Here is a 21,011-nt window from a genome sequence, read left to right as displayed (position 1 = left end):
TTTAAAAAACACATTTTAATAAAGTAATTATTGATTAACGCCTTGTCTTAACAAAACCAAATAAACCTTTATGAAAAAAGAGAGTAGGAATTTCTGTATGCCCTCTATACCAGCGAGTCGGAAGATGAGGAGAGGGAGCACGACAGTTAAATAACTATAGGCCCGCGCATCAAACTGCCACGCTGCACGGCTATTTTGTAGCTTTTCGATTACGACCAACTTTGCCACTCTGCCCAAGATCCAAAATCATTTAGACCAGCTGTCCAGATAGTATTGTTCTCAGCTTACTGTATTTCTTCTCATCAATCGGCACTCATTCGTTCGTAGTGGCCGGAAATGTCAGTACGTACGGTTAATCGTGACGAAACATCGGCTTCTAGTCTGCTTCCAGATGCTATGCTACGTGCTAAATTTCAAAATCGCTGGTTCATTAGCAGTGAACTGCAGTACTCCAAACATGCTACCACTACGGGCCCTGGAATCTGGATATAGAACTGGCAAAACACAAGGAGAGGCCAAGACGGTTGCTCCGCACCGCAGTGCCCTCGTCCCTGCTGCAAGTGCAAAGGCGTAAAGGCGTATCATCTCCCGGGATCAGCTGCTGATAACATGCCGAGAGGGGGTGGCCACGCCTCCTGAATGCCTGCAACTACAGGCCTGCAGATGACTAAACAGTTGGTCCACCAGTTATTACTACACATCTGATGTGTCATTCCGTCTGCACGGCACTGTGCTAGCTGTGCCAGCCACAATTGAAGGAACTGGCACGCCATTCACGCGTACGGGAGTAGTAGGTCGTAGTAGTGGCAGTTCAGTTCCCACCGGGAGCACTACCAGCTGATCCAACACCGTTCTTCTGAATGCTCCAAGAGGCGATCGATCGAGGACGATGCTTCTCTCATTCTCTGTACTGTAGTTCCGTGCTCCTCACCGGCTTGGACAACGTAAAAGTGCCGGCATGTCTATTGATTCTACCATGTGAACGGGCAGTTGTGCTAGCACTTTGGTGGTTGGCGAACCGATCCGTGAGAGCGACGCAGAAATATTTATGGCTAACGTCTCTCGGATCACCAACCCACTCCAGTCTCGATCGAAAAGAAGAGAGAATAAACTGCGCGCAGCTAGTCGCTAGTCCTCGAGCCGTGGTATACTGCCGTCGATTATAGAAGTTCTTTTGTCCTAGAATCCGCTGGTGTTTCTGAGGTCATATGGGATATGGCTACAAGGAAAAAGGGTTGCACTTGCATCTCGTGGTCCATAGATCGGGGATTATATCCAAGTCTACAAGTGAGTATTATCGGGAAAACCTTCTGGAGAACTTCGCAAGGTAGACCTAAAAGAACTGGAGCGTTTCAAATTTTGTACGGAGCAACATTTCACGGTTTAAGCGCCCACAGCTTTCAAGCTGTTGAATGGTTCGGCGCCCGGCGACAGACTGACGATGGAATCGATGGATGCAATTTATGTGCCCATTTAACTTGGCCGCTTATGGGCCAGTTCTTTTCGGCTTCCTGAAAAATTGGCTTCTCCGAGAAGTTGTCCTCTAACAGCTTCCTGGAGAAACCACCACCTAAATTTGATTCGGCTGACAAACTAGTTTGGTCTAAACTATTTTGAAAGTCATGGTAAATTTATGAGAACAACTTTTAGTAGAAGTCGGTTCTAAAAGCCGAAAAGAACGGACCCTATGTTGTTCCAAAGCTGGCTTACATAATCAATTGGCCTGCCAACCCATACCTAAATTCCGATTCCCACAGGCTCCAAACTGCTAACATATTGGACAAGAACTATGTATGTACAAGAAAAGCAGCAAGTATCTCGCAAAAAAGCAGCAGCAAGTAAGACATGACCATGCTAACATTTCAGTTTTTCGGAACCATTTTAACTAGTCTTTTACTCCAACACTTACTGACTTACACCACCGGAGTGATTCGGTGTCATATCATGGTTAACATGAACGGACCCTCCCCTGAAAAAGAATACACACGACTGGACGACTGGATGATCCCAGCTGCGCCGAGCACAAGAATGCAGCAGACAAGCATTCGCCAGGAGCTCAGCATACTTTTCAAGCTTAAACTTAGGAACTGTGAATTTGCTAGAATCAAGAACTAATTTGTGGCATTCCAGTAGTTAGGAAAACTTAGGAACTGCAACTACAGAGCTTGTTTGATAGCTAGAATTTTTAGAAATTCATCGTCTCCTGCTGATCAGTCTGCAGTCAATTTTGAATGAAAAAATTCCTTGATGCACTTCGTACTTTCAAAAACTGTGTATTTTTCATGTGATGCAACCAAACAAATTCAATTATCCATGATCATGTGTTTTCAGTTCTTATACTGTAGGAGTAGTAAACAATATGCCATGACATCCAACTCTTATGTTTTTCTTGTTCCCTCAGACTGGGAATGAATCAAGGAGGCCACAAATTAGAAACCAACATGCGCAGACTAGGCACAAAGTTGTCACGAATTCAGTTTCATAGTTGTATCTTGGAAATGCCAATGCTATAATATTCATGAGGCAAAGGTCATAAACTAGTTTTGCCGCACTTGGATCTTCAGTTCAGAAACATTCAAAACTGAGCCTGCAGTCCCCATATACCAAAGATACACAGTACAAACCCCACAATCTTAGTATCTTTGAGCACATTCTATAAAAAAGATGGGGGAAGTGGAAGACCAAACAGAAACAGCATACAACTTTGCAATCACTGGGAGCTAAAAGAACAAGGGGCAACACCTCTACAAATGGTAAACATCACATAGGACCAAATGGCTCTGGGAGTGGTTCAAACCGGTGATCGAACACAGGGCTCTGGTCAAACTTGTCATCGACACTGTGCAACCAGTCCGTGTTCTTTGTGTCCTCCCTAAGCAACATGTCCTCATACCTTGAACAGCCATATATATCCACTTCACTCAATGTCTCTTTAGCTCCAATGCTTTCTCTATCTGGGGAATCAGTTGAGCTACCGCCATAGTATGAAAGAGCTCCATTGGAATCACCGGAGAAGTGTCCATTGGTACTACCATTGTCGGTATAGGCGCCATGGTCACCATTTGAGATGTGATGACCAGGATCTGATCTGCGAGTTGGCTGGCCCTTTGCAGTAGAAGACCGAATGCCATGAGGAAATAGAGATGCACCACGAATGCCACCCAAGTTTTGACGAATGTCCTAACATAAGTACCAGCCATTAAGTTTCTTCTAAATAAAATATATTAACTAAACTAAATCAAATTAATAGTGGGTTCTAGATCTACAATATTGAACACAACAATTGGTTTAAAGCTTTTCACAGAGAAATAGAAAGACATATTATCAATTTTGAATGGCACTTCCATAGAGAATATAAACATGAGGGGTAAAGGGTGAACATACCATGTGCTTGATTGCCATATCAATTGACTTCCTTGATATTGTCCTGCCGAATCCATTTTCTGCACTTGTGGCAGACCGGGAGGGTCTAGCAGGCTGGCTGTCCATAACAGATCTCTCAGCCTGTCTATTCTGGTTTCCACTGATAAGAGAAGGTGCCTTGGATGGTGCATCAGAAAATTTACTTCGAGTAATAGCAGGCACAGACATCTTCTTCACAGGAGCTGATGTAACTGGTTCAGCATTTGGGGCTGACCTGGCTCCCAGACCAATTCCTGGCCGTGCTCTACCAGCAGAGAGTGGTCTGTCTGGTATCTTAGTCCTTAAGTTAGCGGGAGTATCACTTGGGAAATGTGGAAGATCTAGTGTCTTAACTGGAGCTCGCAGACGTGGATTTGGGGAACTTGGACGGGATGATGGTGCTGACGAAGGTGCTGAAATTCGACCACGGCTCTCTACCGATCGACCACTAGATGTTAAGTTATTGCTGCCAGAAATCCTCCCAACAGAAGGTGAGCGAGCAATGGGTGGAGCTGATGAACGCATGACAGGCTGGCGTGTTGGTGTAGATGATCGAGAGCTAGAACGGGTCACTGAAGCAGCTTTACTTGAAGAAGAGCTAGAACGACATATTGCAGGTATTGTGCCAGAGGATGAGCTGGGACGACTCACTGCAGGAGCTGTGCTTGAAGATGAGCTAGAAAAGCTTCGGGGCCGAGATGTTGGAGTTGAAGACCTTGAGTTCTGTGCTGATGTGGCCTTCACAGCAGTTGAGTTGGGCATGGAGTTGGAAACGGATGGACGGGTTTTGTCTGGAGTAGATGGACAAGTTTTGACTGGGGTAGCCGGGCGAGTTTTGACCGGAGTGGATGGACGAATTTTGACTGGAGTCGCCGGACGGGTTTTGACTGGAGTAGACGACCGTGCTACCACTGGATGTGAAGCTACAACTGATGGTTTCGATGAGGGAACAGTGCCAATCCTCTTGCTCGGTGTTGTAGGTCTCGAACTGACAGAAGAAATGCTTCCATTGAGCACTGATGACCTGTTATTGCTAGATAAGGGAGCAGATTGGATAGAAGGGCGGGAGTTACATCGTGCAGGTCTAGTAGAAACTATGGAATGCCTGTTCTCTGTTTCATAAACAGAAAGCTGCAACAAACATGTGACAGTGTTATGTTAGTTATGATCATCATAGACCAACTAAGCAAATATTAGGTTTCAACAAACAATTGTACAGATAAGTACGATCTCATGCTTAGATGAGACAGGAGTCACAGGATACACTGTGAGATGACTATACTAAGTCAGCGAGATCCAAGGGTTCACAGCAGCACAAAAGAAAAACCGCCTGGAAGTCCATCCCATTCCTAACCACAGGTTGCTTTCACTGGACGAGAAAAATTAAAAGTGTGTTCTAGATTCAAAAGTACTATTGTGATCGTCTAGAAAGATATCAAATGTGTAAAATATTGGCAGGCTGGCATGTAACCAAAGTATTATGCAAGGGATACTTCTTTGAAACTACATGTTGATAACGAAAGTTGAATCACCGGCATGTAAAAATCTGAAGCAAATAGTACTAACCCTTGATGCCCTGGTAGTGGAGGATGATCTAGTGGTAGTATGTTTGGACACATTTGAGGGTGGAACTTTCTCAGCAACCTCCAATGCAGGAAAACGGGGTGTTCCTGGGGGAGTCAGAAGCCTAAGAAATACATTCACATGTTATGTACAGTCAAATAAGATAAGCAATAACACAAGCATACATGTGTGCACATCAAAGATCAGAATGTTTCACCCTGTATAACCTTGACCAACAACACAACACTACATTTTTGTGTCAAGCCTTGCGTATCAAATAAACTTTGTCATTCATCCAGATGGTTATATACTTATCTCAGCCCAGCACTGGAGTGTGGTACAACTCAGAGGCAAGTCTTTTACGTATTGCTACATAAGTGGATTCAACATTGCAATAATTATATAGAAAATTACAGACTAACTAAATTAAGTTTGGAATTGGTCAATTATATTTATAGGTAACCAGTTCCCACTAGTCCATCTTTCAGCTTCCCTAAATGACTTTCATTGTAATATTTTCCTACAAATATTGCAGAGTTATTACATTATCCCATTAACTGTTACAGTGAATCCTAAAAGTTGGCAATGCTATCGGTCAACGGTCTAATTTTGAAAGTTGCATTCATTCATTTTTAATGAGCCATTGCATTCATTTATTTTGCCTTTCCAACAAAAAGTGGTGCAGCCAACTCATTGCTCTAACAGGAATGAGCCCACTGAACACACATACTTCTCTTTGCTCTCAACGCAACTAATCCTAGCTAAACCAACCTACTTCACTTATTTACTAGAAACAATGACAGCCAACAATAGCCAACCATGATCCAGGCAATACCGTTGATTCCACGCAAAAACAGACACAGTTCACATAATTGCAAACAAGATCAGTACGACTCGTCCGAGAACGACCAACCCAACTGCCCAAAACGTTTGAAAACGCAGCATTGCCACCGATTTCACTGAGCTTGGATGAGGGGTTCACCGATTGCAAGAAAAAAACATGGAACCACACCCAAATTCAGCAAACCAGATCACCATTCACTACCAAACGGGGGCAATGATTAGTGCATCACCAGTCGTAGTCGTGCTTCCCGATCTCCGTGTTCAGTAAGTCCTCCATCTCAACCCCGCCTCAAGCTCCAAGCCCCCCACCAGATCGACTCCAGCAAACTGCAAAGGGATAGAGGACAGGAAAAAAAAATCACTCGTAAACTCAAAGGCATGCTACAGAACTCAACAGCTTCGGCTTACTACTCACACTATCTCCGGTGATGGAACCACGGGGATCCAGCGAGGCGCGGCCGGGAGTCGATCCGCCGTACGGTGCTCGGATCGGGAGAGGAGGGGTTCGCGGGCTCTCCCTCCTCCTCCTCCCACGCCGGCGCGGCGCTTCGAGAAGCTGCGAGCTCCTGCTTCCGAGTCCTCCTTTGGCCTTTGCTTGTGGCGATGAGGTGCGTGCGGCTACGGTGCGAGGCTGCGACGAGGGAAGGAGGCGACCGTGAGTCCGGAGACGAAGAGGAAGAAGCGAGAAAGACGGATTCGTGTGCTCCCCGCAGTTAATTATTTCCCCTAGACGGATTTCGTTTGGCTTTCCGATTTGAATCACGGGGCGGTAAATACTGGGGCATGGAAGTCACGAGTGCTTCTTCCATGTGGACCCAGTTCCCAGTTTGCGGTCCTAGCTTGGGTGAACGAAAGGATCAAAAAAGGAGCGGTAAGTCTTGAAGGTCGGCGGCGTCTTTAAAGGACAGAGGCGACGTGTCGAAATTTATGGGGCCCACAATGCCGACCTGTCAGTTTTACCGATGGCTAAACGGGCCCGCGTGTCGTAGACTGGCGAGGCTCCGGGTCAAGATAGTAATGTCAAGCGGGATGATTGTTTTATCAGGTGTCAGCCGTTACGGCCCACGGGTGTACCCTAATCTGCAACTTTGGCAAGCTTCTGTCATTACATAATTGGCGATACCGATGGTCAAGTACGCTATTTCAGCAGTACAGCCCAACATGCCGCGCCAATTAGTTGTTCAAGAACATGGCACGCCCTTGGTCAACGATGCAGCCAAATGTAGTTTAATCGAGTGGATTGATGAACCGGCGAGCAACGAAATTAAGAAGGCCAATGCAGTATAGCTTAGCTGCCGTAGCACATGAGTTGGCTCAGATCGACTTGCCAATTCAGCGCAAGAGTTCTCTCCGGTTGATAGAAGTACGTACTGCATCAGGTTAGATACACCGATTGACAGAAATGCTGTACAACGATTAACTACAGTCTACACGGTAGCCGCAGCAAGTCCCGTAAGTTAGTAACGTAAGTCGCCTGTAAGTGCAAAACCACTGCTACTACTACTCATGACCGTATTTGCCGCATTTCGTGAATGAATCATGCATGCTGATTCAGTCCCTTTACTGAAAGAGTGAAAGGTAAATACCGTACCTTGCATCTGTTCATGTAACGCATTGCTCGCTCGTTCAGCCATCACGTACAAAGGGCAGGTAGCTGGAGTTATCAGTGCAGCTTCTCACGCCCGACATACAAACATCAGTTAATGAGAGCAAAACGCTTTCGTTTACTAGTATCAGCGGTCTCTCGTGAAAGTTATAAACTCCAATCTCCTACTGGGTACGGAGTACATGCAGACGCCATCGCATCTTGTACAAATCTCGTAGCGAATGACATACCATTGCGGTTTAACGCCAGACTCTGCTCACCACCAATTAATCTTAGTAGTGCGTTGTGCTTAGCTCATTCAAAGGACAGCATTCAGCGGACATCCGAATATTTTTCAGCTGTCAGCTTCAGGCCAGGCGTACGAATCCCGTACCTGTATAAACTAGCACTTGGGTCGCCGTTTACTTTGCAATCCAATATAAAGGCCCCCGCCGTCCTTTCTTAATTCTTCTTCGCTGAAAGCCACAGTTCCCGACTAGCGATTGGCAGATGGTGACCAGGCGAGGCGGTGACCCTGCAGACAAATGCATTGTTGTGCCGTGTGAACCGGTGTCGCATTTGTTCATGATCCCGTCTGAGGCTATGCGCTCCGCACTGCTGTATCAGATATTCAGATAACGCACAAAGACGCCGAGAACATCGGTCGACATCACGATCCACCCTCCGATGCCGTTGGAGAGTGAAACTGAGGGGGCCACGATCTTCCTCTGTTTCGTACTTGCCACCGATTTCTACGCCTCCTTTTCTTTTATCTTTATATTTAAGCTTGCTGATATCAGGAATCGTTCACGTTTGGATTCACCCACCGTTCTTTTGCTGTCGTCAGTGAGAAGATGCATTGCCATCTGCTGTCAACACGCGTGCTGCTTTGACAGGCCTAAAGCGAGCTGCTTATGGTTATCTCTTGGGCTTTATTTTACTGATAAGATTGTCGGGACCGACGGGACGTGTAGGTTGTGCTTACCACGTAAATCAGAGAAGCAAAACCGTGACACGGATGTTACCAAGTGAAAACGGAATATTCTGCGAGAACAGATACATATGTGGCGTAGCTTAGCAGTTGAGATGACCTTGATCAAACCTGAACCACCATCCGGAAGCTGCTTGTTCTCTGGCTGGAAACGGGAGAAACATGTTGTGATTCATACGCAATATAAAAAGTTCCCACGGGTGGAATTGTCTTGTGTACGACTGGTGATCGTCAAGGGTTAGGTTATTGAACTCTTCAAGTTCACAAGGAGCGAAATACTAGTACACACATGATCGCACAATCCAATCAAGTGTCCTTGTCTTGGACTGATCAATGGCGCCGTACAAAGGGGCAAGTCGCAGCCCAGCGAAATCAGACGACACACACAGTGTTGCCGACGATGGTTTCTCCTCTGGTCGCACTCGACTCGACTCACGCCTGAAGGTGAAAGGTGGCTGGTTATTTCTGGAGGTCCATGCTGCGCTAATAATAACCCTCTGAGATTATGCAAACATTTTTAGCATGAATAACTGATTTAGGAAAGGTCAAAAGCAAGCGCCCCGTCAAGTTAGGACTCTTAAAATTTATCTCACCACTTTCAAGTCAGGAATAAAATCAACACTAGACGATGTTGCCTGCAATGATATGCTAAATAAATTCAGGGTTTCGTTCGAAAGGAAGGATGAAAAGATTAAAGTGCAATGTTCTACTTTAAGACCGAGTAAACATCTGAGGTTTATGGATATGGCTATAGATGCAACTGGGTTATGACTTATGAGATGGTTGTTGTCTTGGTCTATACTATGTCGGACGGAGCAATGCAAGAAAAAAAAATGGTCGACAAGAAGAAATTAGAGAAATGTTTGCCGGATTTGGATCCCTGACTTAAAGTCAGTGACTTTGTTTGTCAGGGGATGTGCATTTCAACATTTGTAACGGTCTAGCAATACGATCAGTGATTTCGGAGTTATAGCGGTTGGTATAGGTTGTTCTTCATTTCTCTGGTAAACTCCGATACTCTGTAATAAATGTTACTCCCTCCTGTCCTAAATTCTTATCGTGATTTTAGTACAAATTTGAACTAAAATCACGACAAGAATTTAGGATCGGATGGAGTATATTGTGAGCATGCCCTAAGTATGTTCTCTAACATCTTAAAAGAAGAATACAGAGTAGTACATGACAGTTTATAGTACGATTCATGCATTTTAACTTGGCTGTTAAAACTGTCATGTTATAACTGTTCATGAATGATATGAAATGGCAACTCCCTTGATGATTATTTTGTGAACATGACTGATATAAAGCTTAAATTTCTATCTGCTGAAGGATGATACTCACACGCAACCAAAAAATTAATAAAATCCACAGTATTGTACTTACATAACCCTTACATAATACTATTCCCTCCGATCCATATTAATTATCGAAATCTTACACGTATCTAGACGTTTTTTAGGCATAACTACATTCATATTTGAGCAAATTTAAAACAATTAATATGGAACGAAGGGAGTAATACTATTTACCTTTCACCGGTTTTGGATGCACGATCACTCACGGCACAGAAGAAAGAGAACAAAGAATCGCTGTGAATCACTCTACAAGAATCACTTTTAATCACCCAGCAAAACCGAACGACACACTCATCATCTTAAAAAAGACCGCTACTTTTCTACTCAAGAAAATACTATGGACAAACACTACGATTTGCGATGAAACTTTTCTACTGTTGAAAATACTATGAACTAAAATCACGATTTCAGCAGCTGCACATCAGACCGTCCATCTCAACAGCAACCGTGTAGATTAGAGCGAGGTCAACATCAGACACAAGAAATGTCCAAAGCATCACCAATCAACCAAAAAAAAAGAAGACCAAGCAAAACCCCTCCCAAGTCCCAATCCATCGTGTCAGGTTTGACAATTCTGAACGAGAGACGCAGCCGCAGCAACAAGTCATAGATAGCTCCGCTTTGGGGTCCCTCTGAAAACATGACGGGTTTTGTTGCTTTGGACAAGTGGTCCCTGACGAGAACACCGTATCAGCACAGCACACAGCACGAGCTACGGCAGGGAGGGGCAGCGGTGGTCGCCAGCGGTTGGACCGCCGCGGACGCTTTCTTCTTCTTCTTCTTCTTCTTCTTCTTCTTCTTCCTCCGAGGCTTCCTCGTCACCCCAACGCACACAATAGAATAAGCAGCGCGAATAAATAAGTTGCTGCTTACTCCGGCCCTTGCTTCCTCCTTCCCTTTCCTCCCCTCCTCTCCTCCCCTGTCGTTCGTTCCTCCAAGCTCCAACAACCCACTCGCCCCGTGCCGCGGACGCCGCGGCCGCAATCCCAGTCCCAGAGAGGGGCGGGTGGAAAGCGCCGCTTGTAACAGTAGCTCCAAAAGGCAGAGGGTTTCCCGGGGCGGTTGTGGTCGCCGTGGGGACGGAAGCGAACGCGTCCGCATTTGCTCTCGCCTGCACCCGCGTTTGTTTCATCTCCTCCTGCTGTCTCGGGCATATCCGTGTCTGATTGCTGTTTGGGAGCGGGATTGGAGGTCAGTTTCTTCGTTTTGCTTCTCCTCCCCCTTCTCAATCCTCTCTTCGCGATTATTCTGCCGAGGGGGAACAACTCTGGGGTTTTTCGGTGGCCGGTTCACTTCACATTTTTTTTTCTCTGGTTAAAATTTCACTCCAGGTTATAGTTCTCCTTCTTCTGTTCATCCTTTGGATTCTCGTGCTTTTCCATTTGCAACTTCCAATCTCCATGTTCTTTGTGTGTCAAAACTGAAAACTGGAACTATCGAGAGAGATGCTTGATGCTTTGTTCTAGTAGCAAATACAGTACTATTATGCGGAAACGTGCATGTTGCTGCCGTGCAAATTTTACCTTACGTACGTCTGTAGCTGTACCTTCTAGTCTTTCACCAACTACTCCTATTTACCTTGTGCAATCAAAGTACGCGTTACTGACGAGGATGGCCTAATACTGTTAGTTTTAAAGATTTATTGTCACCAGCTGTGGAGCTTAAGCAATATGTAAGCTTGGCTTACTTTTCTCTAGTCAATGAAAGAGCCATATCTTCTCGCGGGTTGTTCGTCTGAACATAGCAGAGTCAGGTCAGGCACGTCGTTATCGTTAAGGATCTGAGACAGCCGAAATGCGTTCACACCTTGGGTGCCAGGAATAAGCACCTCCATTTTGGAGACACTTCGATCTTTAGAATGCTCCTAAGCACCTGTTTCTCTTGCTTGTTTATATTCTCAGATTGTTAGCAACTGTGCTGGGACGTCAAGTTGCTGCTGATTCTATTGTACAGACATGGCCAGGTTTGGAGGGTTCCTGTATGCAGCAATCCTCGTTGTTCTGTGCATTTTCCATGTGGATGTCGTAAGGGCACAAATCACTCACCCTACTGAAGGTAACCTCAAGTTTCCAGTTGGAAATTGTTCTGGGCAGAAGATTGCATGGCTTTGGCTCAGCAAGCCAAGCCCAAATGTCAATTCTATCCTGCACTCTTCAGATACTCCATTACATATTTAAAACCACCGCTGTGGATTGAATTTGTCCCTCTTACGTGCAGCAAATGCTCTCAGGGCTATCAGAGGCAGTTTGATTGATCCTATGAATAACCTTAAGAATTGGAACAGAGGGGATCCATGCACACCACGCTGGGCAGGAATCATCTGCGAAAAGATACCCAGTGATGCATATCTTCATGTGACAGAATTGTATGATTAACACACATGCTTATTATACCCGTACTTTCCTTTTTTCAATTCTGGTATGTTTTTTAAAATAGATATATTTTCTGGTAAGTGGGTGTCATTTTCATTAGAAGAAGCTCCGAGAAGGCGAAAGTTATAAAAGCAAACAAAGAAAAAGAAGGCAAAAGAAAAAAAAAACAAAGCCAAAACTGTACACTAGCGCTAGCTAGACAAGCTAATCAGGAAGGCGCGAGTGGAACCGCAGCCTTCGGAGGGCCTTGGTGCCGGCAATCATCTAGAGATTGGCCTCAGCCAAGATGGCTTCTACCAAAGTATGAACCTCGGGGGTAGCACCATTGAAAATGCAGTCACTGCGGAGACGCCAAAGTCACCAAGCAGTGAGAATGATGAGAGAACGAGTGCCCTTTCAATTGCCTTCACCAGCCCGGTCTGCAGGCGAACCAGCTTCTGGAGGAGTCATTCGGCTCGGAGCAAATGGACTGCAGATTGAATTTCTGCAAGACCTGGTGCCAAACCTGATGAGCGAAAACGCACCCAGTGAGAAGATGAGAAATGCTCTAAAAAACTTGACCTCAAAGGGGTAAGCCACCCCCCAGGCTTTTGCATTAAGAAGAAGACCTTCTCACGCAGGTCGAGAAACCCCCGAACTCCTGCCCCACACCATACACAGCGGCACCGAAGCCTGTGTGAGAGCGGGCGGGCCTTAGGTCTGTGCTTAAGGCGTGGGGCAGACGAGGGGATTTTTTAACCCCAGCCTGAAATTCGCTCCCACTGGGAGTGGGACTCAGGACCTGAGGAGTGCTACTAGAGTTGTTCCCTTAACCATTACGCCAAGGGCTCGTTCGCGATGAGAAATGCTCTAATCTCTTTGATCGTAGACTGGGCAGGCGTCCGGGTGATCAAGGCCCCTATTCTCTAGGCGGTCGGCGGAAGCAATTATTTTTCATGCACATGTTCCTCTGCTGAAGCAATTAGCCTTGTGAGTATTAACAAGCTACTGCAGCGAATGATAGCAACAGCCATAAAAGCAGCTCCCAAGTTAAACACTATAACTGAAATAGCAATTTTCTTTGTCAGCTCAACAGCACTCACATCTCCAATTTTTTCATCGAAGGACATATCTTGTCTATTGTATAAGCTACCCACGTATTTTCTGAGAGCAAAGACTATTACACTCAAGTTTAATACTGAAAGCTTAACAAAGTCTCTAAATTTCTCCAATATTTAATATAGTTTTCAGTGTCATTAGTACTGTAGGTCCTTTTAGTTACTGTTGTAGACTAAGTTTGCAATTCCTAGTAAAAAGAGGGTCACTCGCTGGTGCTTTTGTTGCATTGCTCTATCTTGTGTCCTAAAATCTGTTTGTTATTCACTTATCTTTCATTTCTGTATAAAGCATAATATGTTGATTGGGTAGCATGTTCTGTTCCGCTTAATAATGCATACCTTTTCATCACATAGGCAGTTGCTTAAGATGAATCTTTCTGGAACTTTGGCACCGGAGGTTGGTCTTCTGTCTCAGCTGAAAACATTGTAAGTACTAATTGGGTGGACTGTTAAAATTTCTAACTTTTGTAGCTGCTCAGCCTGTAGGTTTAGGTAGTTCTTTTTCAGGTTTGTTCATAGTTTAGAGCAGTTTTGGTTTCCTGTTTCTTAGCTTGGTTTTCTTCGTTCTTTCGTTTTGTTTGTTGCTTCTGTTGGGTTTCCCTGGTTGTCTTCCACTGTTGTCCGTTCATGGTCTGTACTTTGCGCCTTCTTTGGTGTTCTTCTAATATACAATGACACACATTTAGGTTCGAAGAAAAAAAAATGCTGACTGAATTTAGCCCTTTCAAGTGTTTTTTGAATATTGTACTGCATGGGCTCCACTTCATGTTTTTTATGGCTAAGTGGCTTTTGAGCAAGGCCCAGATTTTCTGACAAAACAAACTTACAAAAATGACAGAATTAGACAGAAAAATAACAGATCTTGTCCCATTTGAACTGTTCCTTTCATGTTACTTGTTTATTCGGTGTGCATGCTTTTTATACCATCAGGTACCCAACATATGTGAGATAACTGCTGTACTTATTGTTTTGGAAGGGATTTTATGTGGAACAATTTGACTGGAAGCATCCCGAAAGAGATAGGCAATATCACAACGCTCAAGCTTATGTAAGTTCCTCTTATCTGAACTAACTTCTGTACCCTTTTTTCAGTGTGGACATGAAGCCACAGTACTTGTTTATCATGCAAAGCGACAGAAGTCTAAGTGCAAAACAACATTTTCTCTCGTTCTTTTCTTCATTGTGTCCAAAAAAAACAAAATAAAGGCCCGTTTATCTGATTCAGCATTGGGGATGGCATTTGTGTTTGATCCCATATATTTAGTGTTGTTATTAGACAGGGACATTTTTCCAATCTTATTTAATGAAATATGGTTGTGTACATCTGTGGATGTAGATGACCGGAGGTGTTTACCTTCCTTTTTGGAAAATAAAAGAGTTGTCCAATCTTCTTTTTTTAACTAAAAGGAAAGCTGCAGTAAATGGGCTAAAACAACTTAGCATTGAGTGTAGACGTGTAGTGAATCCTGACAAGTATGTATATAGGTCATGAAGCACCTAGGTCCTAGGCAGTTTTATATAGTTCTCTGTGCAGTAGTCCAGGTTGCCATTAGGTCAATCTGCCTTTTATGTCGTCTTGTATAGCATGTCTTAGAAAATTCTCCCCTCTCGTGTCAATGTTTTTGTTGTGCGGGTTAGTTTTCTTGCTGTTCTACATTCACTTTTGTCCAAACATAAATATATTTACGGTCTAGTGTTTTCCTTCAATCTTGATGGAAACTTGTGTACACTTTCTTTAGATATAAGTAAACATTCATAATAATATTCACTGTCACTACCTCAATTTTTGCAGAACTTTGAATGGTAATCAGCTATCTGGCACCTTACCAGATGAGATTGGCTCTCTCCAGAACTTAAACAGATTACAAATCGATGAAAACCAAATATCTGGACCCATACCTAAATCGTTTGCTAACTTAACAAGCATGAGGCATCTGTAAGTATCAAGTATCATAGTCTTCTCACTTTCATTCCTATGTTGCTTTTTATTTCGCCCTTTGTAATCGTGACTCCCCTTTTACCTCTAGTCACTTGAACAACAATTCATTAAGTGGGCAAATCCCATCTGAGTTGTCCAGATTACCCGAGCTCCTTCATCTGTAAGTGGACATCTGCTTCTGTTCTGATTTTTCTATCCTGTTATGCAATCTGCAGTGGTTGTGTTTAAATTTGTCTTGTACTGTAAACTGCAGCCTTGTGGATTCCAATAATTTATCTGGACCTCTTCCCCCCAAATTAGCGGAGACACGCAGTTTGAAAATACTGTAAGTGCAGTGGTACCCAAAGAGACTTCGTTGACATAGAAAGTTGCTTCGTATCAGAATGTGTTCTGGTTTATTTCAGTTCCTGGTTGCTTGATGATTATACTTACTTTCGCTGCCTGAGAAGACTAATTAATACTGAAAATTTCTTGAGTATACTCTAATATAACTTTGCCGGTGTATTAAATCTATTTTGGCTTGTTACTAAACAAGTACTCCCTCCGATCCTAAATTCTTGTCGTTGTTTTAATTTAGGATCGGAGGGAGTAGCAAATATCTTTCTCTTCGAGGATGTTTCTTTGTTCTTTTAGATAAATTTAACACTTATGTTAGCTAATTACATTCATCTTTATCTGTGTCTTTCTACTTCTAGTCAGGCTGATAATAATAACTTCAGTGGAAGTTCCATCCCTGCTGCATACAACAACATACCGACACTTTTAAAGCTGTGAGTACAACCCCTTTCCCTTTTTAGTATTTGAATTAGATGCAGATGCAGGGTATTGCATGGGCCATAAGAAATACTCCCTCCGATCCATATTAATTGTCGAAATATTACATGTATCTAGACGCTTTCTAGGCATAGATACGTCCATATTTGGGTAAATTTGAGACAATTAATATGGATCGGAGGGAGTTCAGACTTGCAGAGGCTATCACAAGTTTGAGTGGAAAATATGAACGTTCTTTTTGAAATGTATGTTTTGAGACCTTGAGATATGAGTAACACCCCCTTGCAACAACAAAATAATAATTCAGTTGATTAACTTCATTCAATAAGATTAACACATATTCTCCATCATACTTGAACTCAAATCAAGATGTATGTTCAAGTTTGTAATCCTTTTTCATGTTAGCAGGAGTCTTAGGAATTGCAGTTTGCAAGGAGTTATCCCTGACCTAAGTGGCATACCTCAACTTGGATATTTGTAAGTCCAGATCAAAATAAATGCTGCAATTTCTTTCTCAGTCTTACTATTTTTGAAATCCTGCTATCAAAGATTGTCCTTTTATTTTAGTTTGTAGCAGCAATTTTGGAACAGCTGCTTTGTCCAGAATATGTTTCTAAGTAATTGTGTTGGCTAATTCAGGAGATTATTCAGTATCTCTTTGCTAATTCTGGCATGCACTTTCAGGGATCTTAGCTGGAACCAACTGACAGGATCTATCCCAACCAATAAGCTCGCTTCAAATATCACAACGATGTATGTTGCTCTTGGTAATAGTGTGTATTTTAAAATAACTAAACTAACTTTTAGTTTCTGGCAGTGATTTGTCGCACAACTTTCTCAATGGAACTATTCCGGCAAACTTCTCTGGGCTACCCAATCTTCAGTTCTTGTAAGTAACGTTACCTTACAAAATGATGCTCTTATGCCTGATAACTGTGCTAATCTCTCATGCCACTGAAGATGAATGCTTTCCTTGTTGAACTATAGATTATTATGTTCTTTTCAGAAACTAATAGTGTAAGGAAAAAAAGAGTAGGTAAACTGATTTACTTTGCAAGTACAAGTATGTTGCTAGCAATATCTGCTACTTATTTTGCTAGAGGTATATGAAATTATCGTTTTACAGGTCAATTGAAGGGAACCGCCTCGACGGTGCTGTTCCATCGGCTATCTGGAGTAACATCACTTTTACAGGAAACAGAAGCCTTGTTCTGTATGATACTCTTCTGCATATGCACTTTCTGCTAATCTATTCGTGATATGCATATATAATATATAATGTGTTTTTATAATAATGCAGGGATTTTCAAAGCAACTCCCTCGACACTATTCCGGCTACATTTGAGCCTCCAAAAGCTGCCACTGTTCTGTATGTTGTTTTGCCATGGAAAATTGATATCAGTTTGCACTTCTTGCGCACTTATATACATAGCCCACGTTCAGCTCTATAATTTGTTGGGAATATAGAAATTTCATCGCTGGAGATCTGAACAGTTTGACATTAGCAGCATCAGCTGTCAAGTTACAGCTGGTAGCACACCTGTATAAGAGATGTTAAGGTTAATACAGATTCTATAACGTGGAAAAATACAAAAATAATAATCACCCTGAGATTTTCAACCAAATCATCTCTCTCTGATATGACAAATAGCATTACAATCATTATCATTTTCTGCAGGCTTTTTGGAAACCCTGTATGTGACAGTTCTAATTCAGCTCGAGCAGCCGGTCTTTGTCAACCCACGTCTGTAAATGAAGCACCCTCTGGACAGGGACCACAAGTCAGTATAAATTGTGCTCCTTGCCCAAAGGATAAAACTTATGAATACAATCCATCGTCCCCTATACCTTGCTTCTGTGCTGTGCCACTCGGAGTTGGATTTCGGCTGAAGAGTCCAGGGATCGCCGACTTCCGTTCCTACAAAGAAGCCTTTGAGATCGACTCAACCTCTGAATTGCACCTGCAGATTTACCAGCTATACATTGAGCACTACATATGGGAGGCCGGTCCAAGGCTGAATATGCATTTGAAGTTATTCCCAAGTAATACTACTTTATTCAATATGTCTGAGGTTGTGCAGCTCAGACATTTACTTGCTGGATGGGAGGTTACTCTATCGGATATTTTTGGTCCATATGAGCTTCTGAATTTCACGCTTGGTTCCTATGCAGACGGTATGCAGAATTTATTTTGCAGAAGAAAATTACATTCACAATTTTACCATATTAAACAATTAGTTGAAATGTGTCATCTTTATGTGTAATTAGTTTGCAAAGACAGACAGTGGAATATTACTGAAATTTTGTGATTGTTTCATATGCTAGTAGAATCAGATATCCATGTATGGTCTATAGTGTTCGTACGGAATATTTGGTGTTATTATGTTCAGCAATTGGTGATTGTTTCATGCAACATAATAGATCTTGGTTATTTCTTTGCCTTCTTCTAGCCTATATGCTATGCATTTTTGTTGTGAATTTAGAACGTGGTTGTCAATACGTGAGATTCACCACTACATGTTCTCATAAGGCATACCAACTTAACAAGGAGAAGATAATGAGATCTTTTCAAAAGGCATACCAACTTAACAAGGAATTTAGAATATTTGTATTGCTAGTTTACGATTCACCACTACATGTTTTCACACTGCCGTACAAAAAATACTCCATCCAGTTTTATGATTCACCAGTTTATTGTTTTGACTCCTTGTGCAGAATTTCCAACTGTGGTGTCGTCAGGTTTAAGCAAGGGCGCGCTAGCTGGAATTTTGGCAGGAACCATAACTGCTGCTATTGCAATGTCAGTGGTTTCTACAATTTTTATAATGAAAAGACGCTCAAAACGTCGAACAGTTTCGAGGCGCTCATGTAAGTCAGGGGCATCCTTCATTTATATGGGAGTTCTAAAGACTAAAGAGACAACATCTGATATGTTTCAACTCTATAGCAAGTAAACTTTTAGAGTTTCTATAGGTGTTAAACTCAGACCACCATATCTAAAGAGGTATGTTATTTTGCAGTACTGTCAAGGTTCTCTGTCAAGGTTGATGGTGTGAGATTCTTCACATTTGAAGAAATGGCTGGAGCAACAAATGATTTTGATGATTCAGCTCAAGTTGGTCAGGGAGGTTATGGAAAAGTCTATAAAGGAAATCTAGCTGATGGAACAGCTGTTGCAATCAAACGAGCACATGAAGACTCTCTGCAAGGTTCAAAGGAATTTTGCACAGAAATAGAATTGCTGTCAAGATTGCATCATCGTAATTTGGTTTCTCTGATTGGCTATTGTGATGAAGAAGATGAACAGGTGCATATGTCAATTTGTAAGATCGTTCACGTAGAATAAAATATATTGGTCATGTTGTTCTAAGCATGCTTATCATGTATGCAGAAGTATATGCAGACTGCAGTAATTGTTTTTCACAGAGAATTGTGTTTTGCAGATGCTGGTGTATGAATTCATGCCAAATGGCACCCTACGTGATCATCTTTCTGGTGAGTAAGCGGCAAGTCACGCTTTCAAGTTTTCCTACCTTCTTTTCACCCCATATAACCATGGTTTCTTACATTGGTCGATTATGGTCCCAGCACATCTCCCGGTATCCATATTCAGTCTGTTTGTTGTTAGTCTGATGTGTTTTCTTTGGGCACTGAAAATAAATAAATCAAAGTGCATAATTCTAAACTTGTGTTGGATGTTAAGCACCTAATCTAATATAATACTTCTTGCAGTAACTTCTAAAATACCTCTGAATTTTAGTCAGAGGTTGCATATTGCACTGGGTGCTTCAAAGGGAATCCTCTATCTACACACTGAGGCAGATCCTCCTATATTTCACCGTGATGTTAAGGCCACCAACATTCTATTGGACTCCAAGTTTGTAGCGAAGGTGGCTGACTTTGGTCTTTCAAGGCTTGCTCCAGTCCCGGATATTGAAGGAACTTTGCCAGCTCATATCTCCACTGTTGTTAAGGGCACTCCAGTAAGTCTCATTAGACCTTGCAATCTAGCAAGACCTGCACCCATCATGATCCAATTTTTACTGTTCCATGACAGACAACAGGCAACACAATACTTGTTTTTCTTGTAATGTGCAAGTTTGGTTGATCATATCTATCATATTTCCTTTTGGCAGGGCTATCTCGATCCAGAATACTTCCTAACTCATAAATTGACAGAGAAAAGTGATGTCTATAGCCTTGGTATTGTGCTTCTTGAACTACTGACAGGGATGAAGCCAATCCAGCACGGCAAAAACATCGTTAGAGAGGTAACGACGGTTCCGCTCTGAGTTACACCTAGTACCCCGATTTAATTAACTGTTTACACCTAGTATTGTTGTTTAGGTATTGGAACTTTTTTGACCATTCAGTAAGAATATCAGTAATTCATTAGAATTTTATTAGCGAACTATATAAACTGTTTCTTACTATAGGTAAATACGGCTTACCGATCGGGAGACATTTCTGGAATCATCGACAGCAGAATCTCCTCATGCTCCCCAGAATGTATCACAAGGTTCCTGTCGCTGGCCCTGAAGTGCTGCCAGGATGAGACCGATGCGAGGCCTTACATGGCTGAGATTGTCAGGGAGCTCGATGCCATCCGGAGTTTGTTGCCTGAAGGAGAGGATCTTGTGTCGGTAACCTCCATGGAGATAGGCTCCTCGGCCACACTAACTAAATCCACCTCGAACTCCGTGACAACGACCACCGGGGAGCATTTTGGCTCATTCCAAACCTCCGGCAGCGGCCGCGCCCACAGTGGCATCCCATCCGGGACAGTGGCTCCTCGCTAGCATGGCCAGCCAGTGTTTTTTCGTGTTGTAAATGGGCATAGGCAGTAGGCTTGTAAGTAATTGATGCATTGTAGAACGCTGGTTTGGCCTGCCGGGCGATTTGTTCTTCTGTAAATGAAATGTGTGTTGTGCGTTTCTGAAGATCAGGGTGTTTAACAACTGTAGGATGCAATGTTTCTTTTTTATCGGGAACTGTAGGATGCAATGTTACTACTGATATATACTGTTGTGGAGTACTGGAGTGTAAATGACAAAGGGTGAATGCTGACGAAATCCTTTCAGCTACAGACT

The 21,011-nt window shown here is 42.9% G+C and overlaps 2 protein-coding genes across 4 annotated transcripts; one reads left to right on the top strand and one right to left on the bottom strand.

Moving 5' to 3' along the window:
- Window positions 1-2,477: 2,477 nt before the first annotated feature.
- LOC100837550 (uncharacterized protein DDB_G0271670) lies at window positions 2,478-6,566 on the bottom strand. The gene is made up of 5 exons (XM_003564439.4): window positions 6,224-6,566; window positions 6,039-6,135; window positions 4,969-5,089; window positions 3,385-4,533; window positions 2,478-3,180 (listed from the first exon to the last, which is right to left on the bottom strand). The coding sequence occupies exons 2-5, from the start codon at window positions 6,083-6,085 to the stop codon at window positions 2,761-2,763; spliced, it is 1,737 nt and encodes a 578-aa protein (XP_003564487.1). The 5' UTR covers window positions 6,086-6,135; window positions 6,224-6,566; the 3' UTR covers window positions 2,478-2,760.
- Window positions 6,567-10,408: 3,842 nt separating this feature from the next.
- On the top strand, window positions 10,409-21,007 carry LOC100835526 (probable LRR receptor-like serine/threonine-protein kinase At1g06840). 3 transcript variants are annotated; one of them, XM_003567176.4, is made up of 21 exons: window positions 10,409-10,930; window positions 11,693-11,794; window positions 11,957-12,104; window positions 13,563-13,634; window positions 14,185-14,256; window positions 15,001-15,144; window positions 15,236-15,307; window positions 15,401-15,472; window positions 15,843-15,917; window positions 16,330-16,398; window positions 16,606-16,674; window positions 16,739-16,810; window positions 17,048-17,134; window positions 17,222-17,290; window positions 17,600-18,096; window positions 18,637-18,789; window positions 18,942-19,228; window positions 19,365-19,416; window positions 19,654-19,904; window positions 20,058-20,192; window positions 20,358-21,007. In XM_003567176.4, exons 2-21 carry the CDS (start codon window positions 11,695-11,697, stop codon window positions 20,718-20,720), a joined length of 2,859 nt encoding a protein of 952 aa, XP_003567224.1. In that variant the 5' UTR covers window positions 10,409-10,930; window positions 11,693-11,694; the 3' UTR covers window positions 20,721-21,007. The 3 variants fall into 3 exon arrangements, with proteins under 3 accessions (XP_003567224.1, XP_010232490.1, XP_024314187.1); XM_010234188.3 differs by having other exon boundaries at window positions 10,410-10,930; window positions 11,641-11,794; XM_024458419.1 differs by lacking the exons at window positions 10,409-10,930; window positions 11,693-11,794; window positions 11,957-12,104 and adding an exon at window positions 12,980-13,080.
- Window positions 21,008-21,011: the final 4 nt, after the last annotated feature.

The sequence above is a fragment of the Brachypodium distachyon genome, chromosome 2 (genome assembly GCF_000005505.3).
Source record: "Brachypodium distachyon strain Bd21 chromosome 2, Brachypodium_distachyon_v3.0, whole genome shotgun sequence".
NCBI lineage: Eukaryota > Viridiplantae > Streptophyta > Magnoliopsida > Poales > Poaceae > Brachypodium > Brachypodium distachyon.
The sequence above is the reverse complement of the archived record's forward strand: the minus strand, read 5'-3'. Positions and strand labels throughout refer to the sequence as shown.

What these genes read in the sequence shown, in the direction of transcription:
- LOC100837550 (XM_003564439.4), bottom strand. Translation starts at nt 6,085, where the DNA reads ATGGAGGACTTACTGAACACGGAGATCGGGAAGCACGACTACGACTG. An exon ending in GGGAAGCACGACTACGACTG is followed by an intron (nt 5,090 to 6,038) that starts GTGATGCACTAA and finishes TGTATTTCTTAG; the next exon opens with GCTTCTGACTCCCCCAGGAA. An exon ending in CCACTACCAGGGCATCAAGG is followed by an intron (nt 4,534 to 4,968) that starts GTTAGTACTATT and finishes TGTTTGTTGCAG; the next exon opens with CTTTCTGTTTATGAAACAGA.
- LOC100835526 (XM_003567176.4), top strand. Translation starts at nt 11,695, where the DNA reads ATGGCCAGGTTTGGAGGGTTCCTGTATGCAGCAATCCTCGTTGTTCTG. An exon ending in GTGATGAAGAAGATGAACAG is followed by an intron (nt 19,229 to 19,364) that starts GTGCATATGTCA and finishes TGTGTTTTGCAG; the next exon opens with ATGCTGGTGTATGAATTCAT. An exon ending in GCAAAAACATCGTTAGAGAG is followed by an intron (nt 20,193 to 20,357) that starts GTAACGACGGTT and finishes TTCTTACTATAG; the next exon opens with GTAAATACGGCTTACCGATC.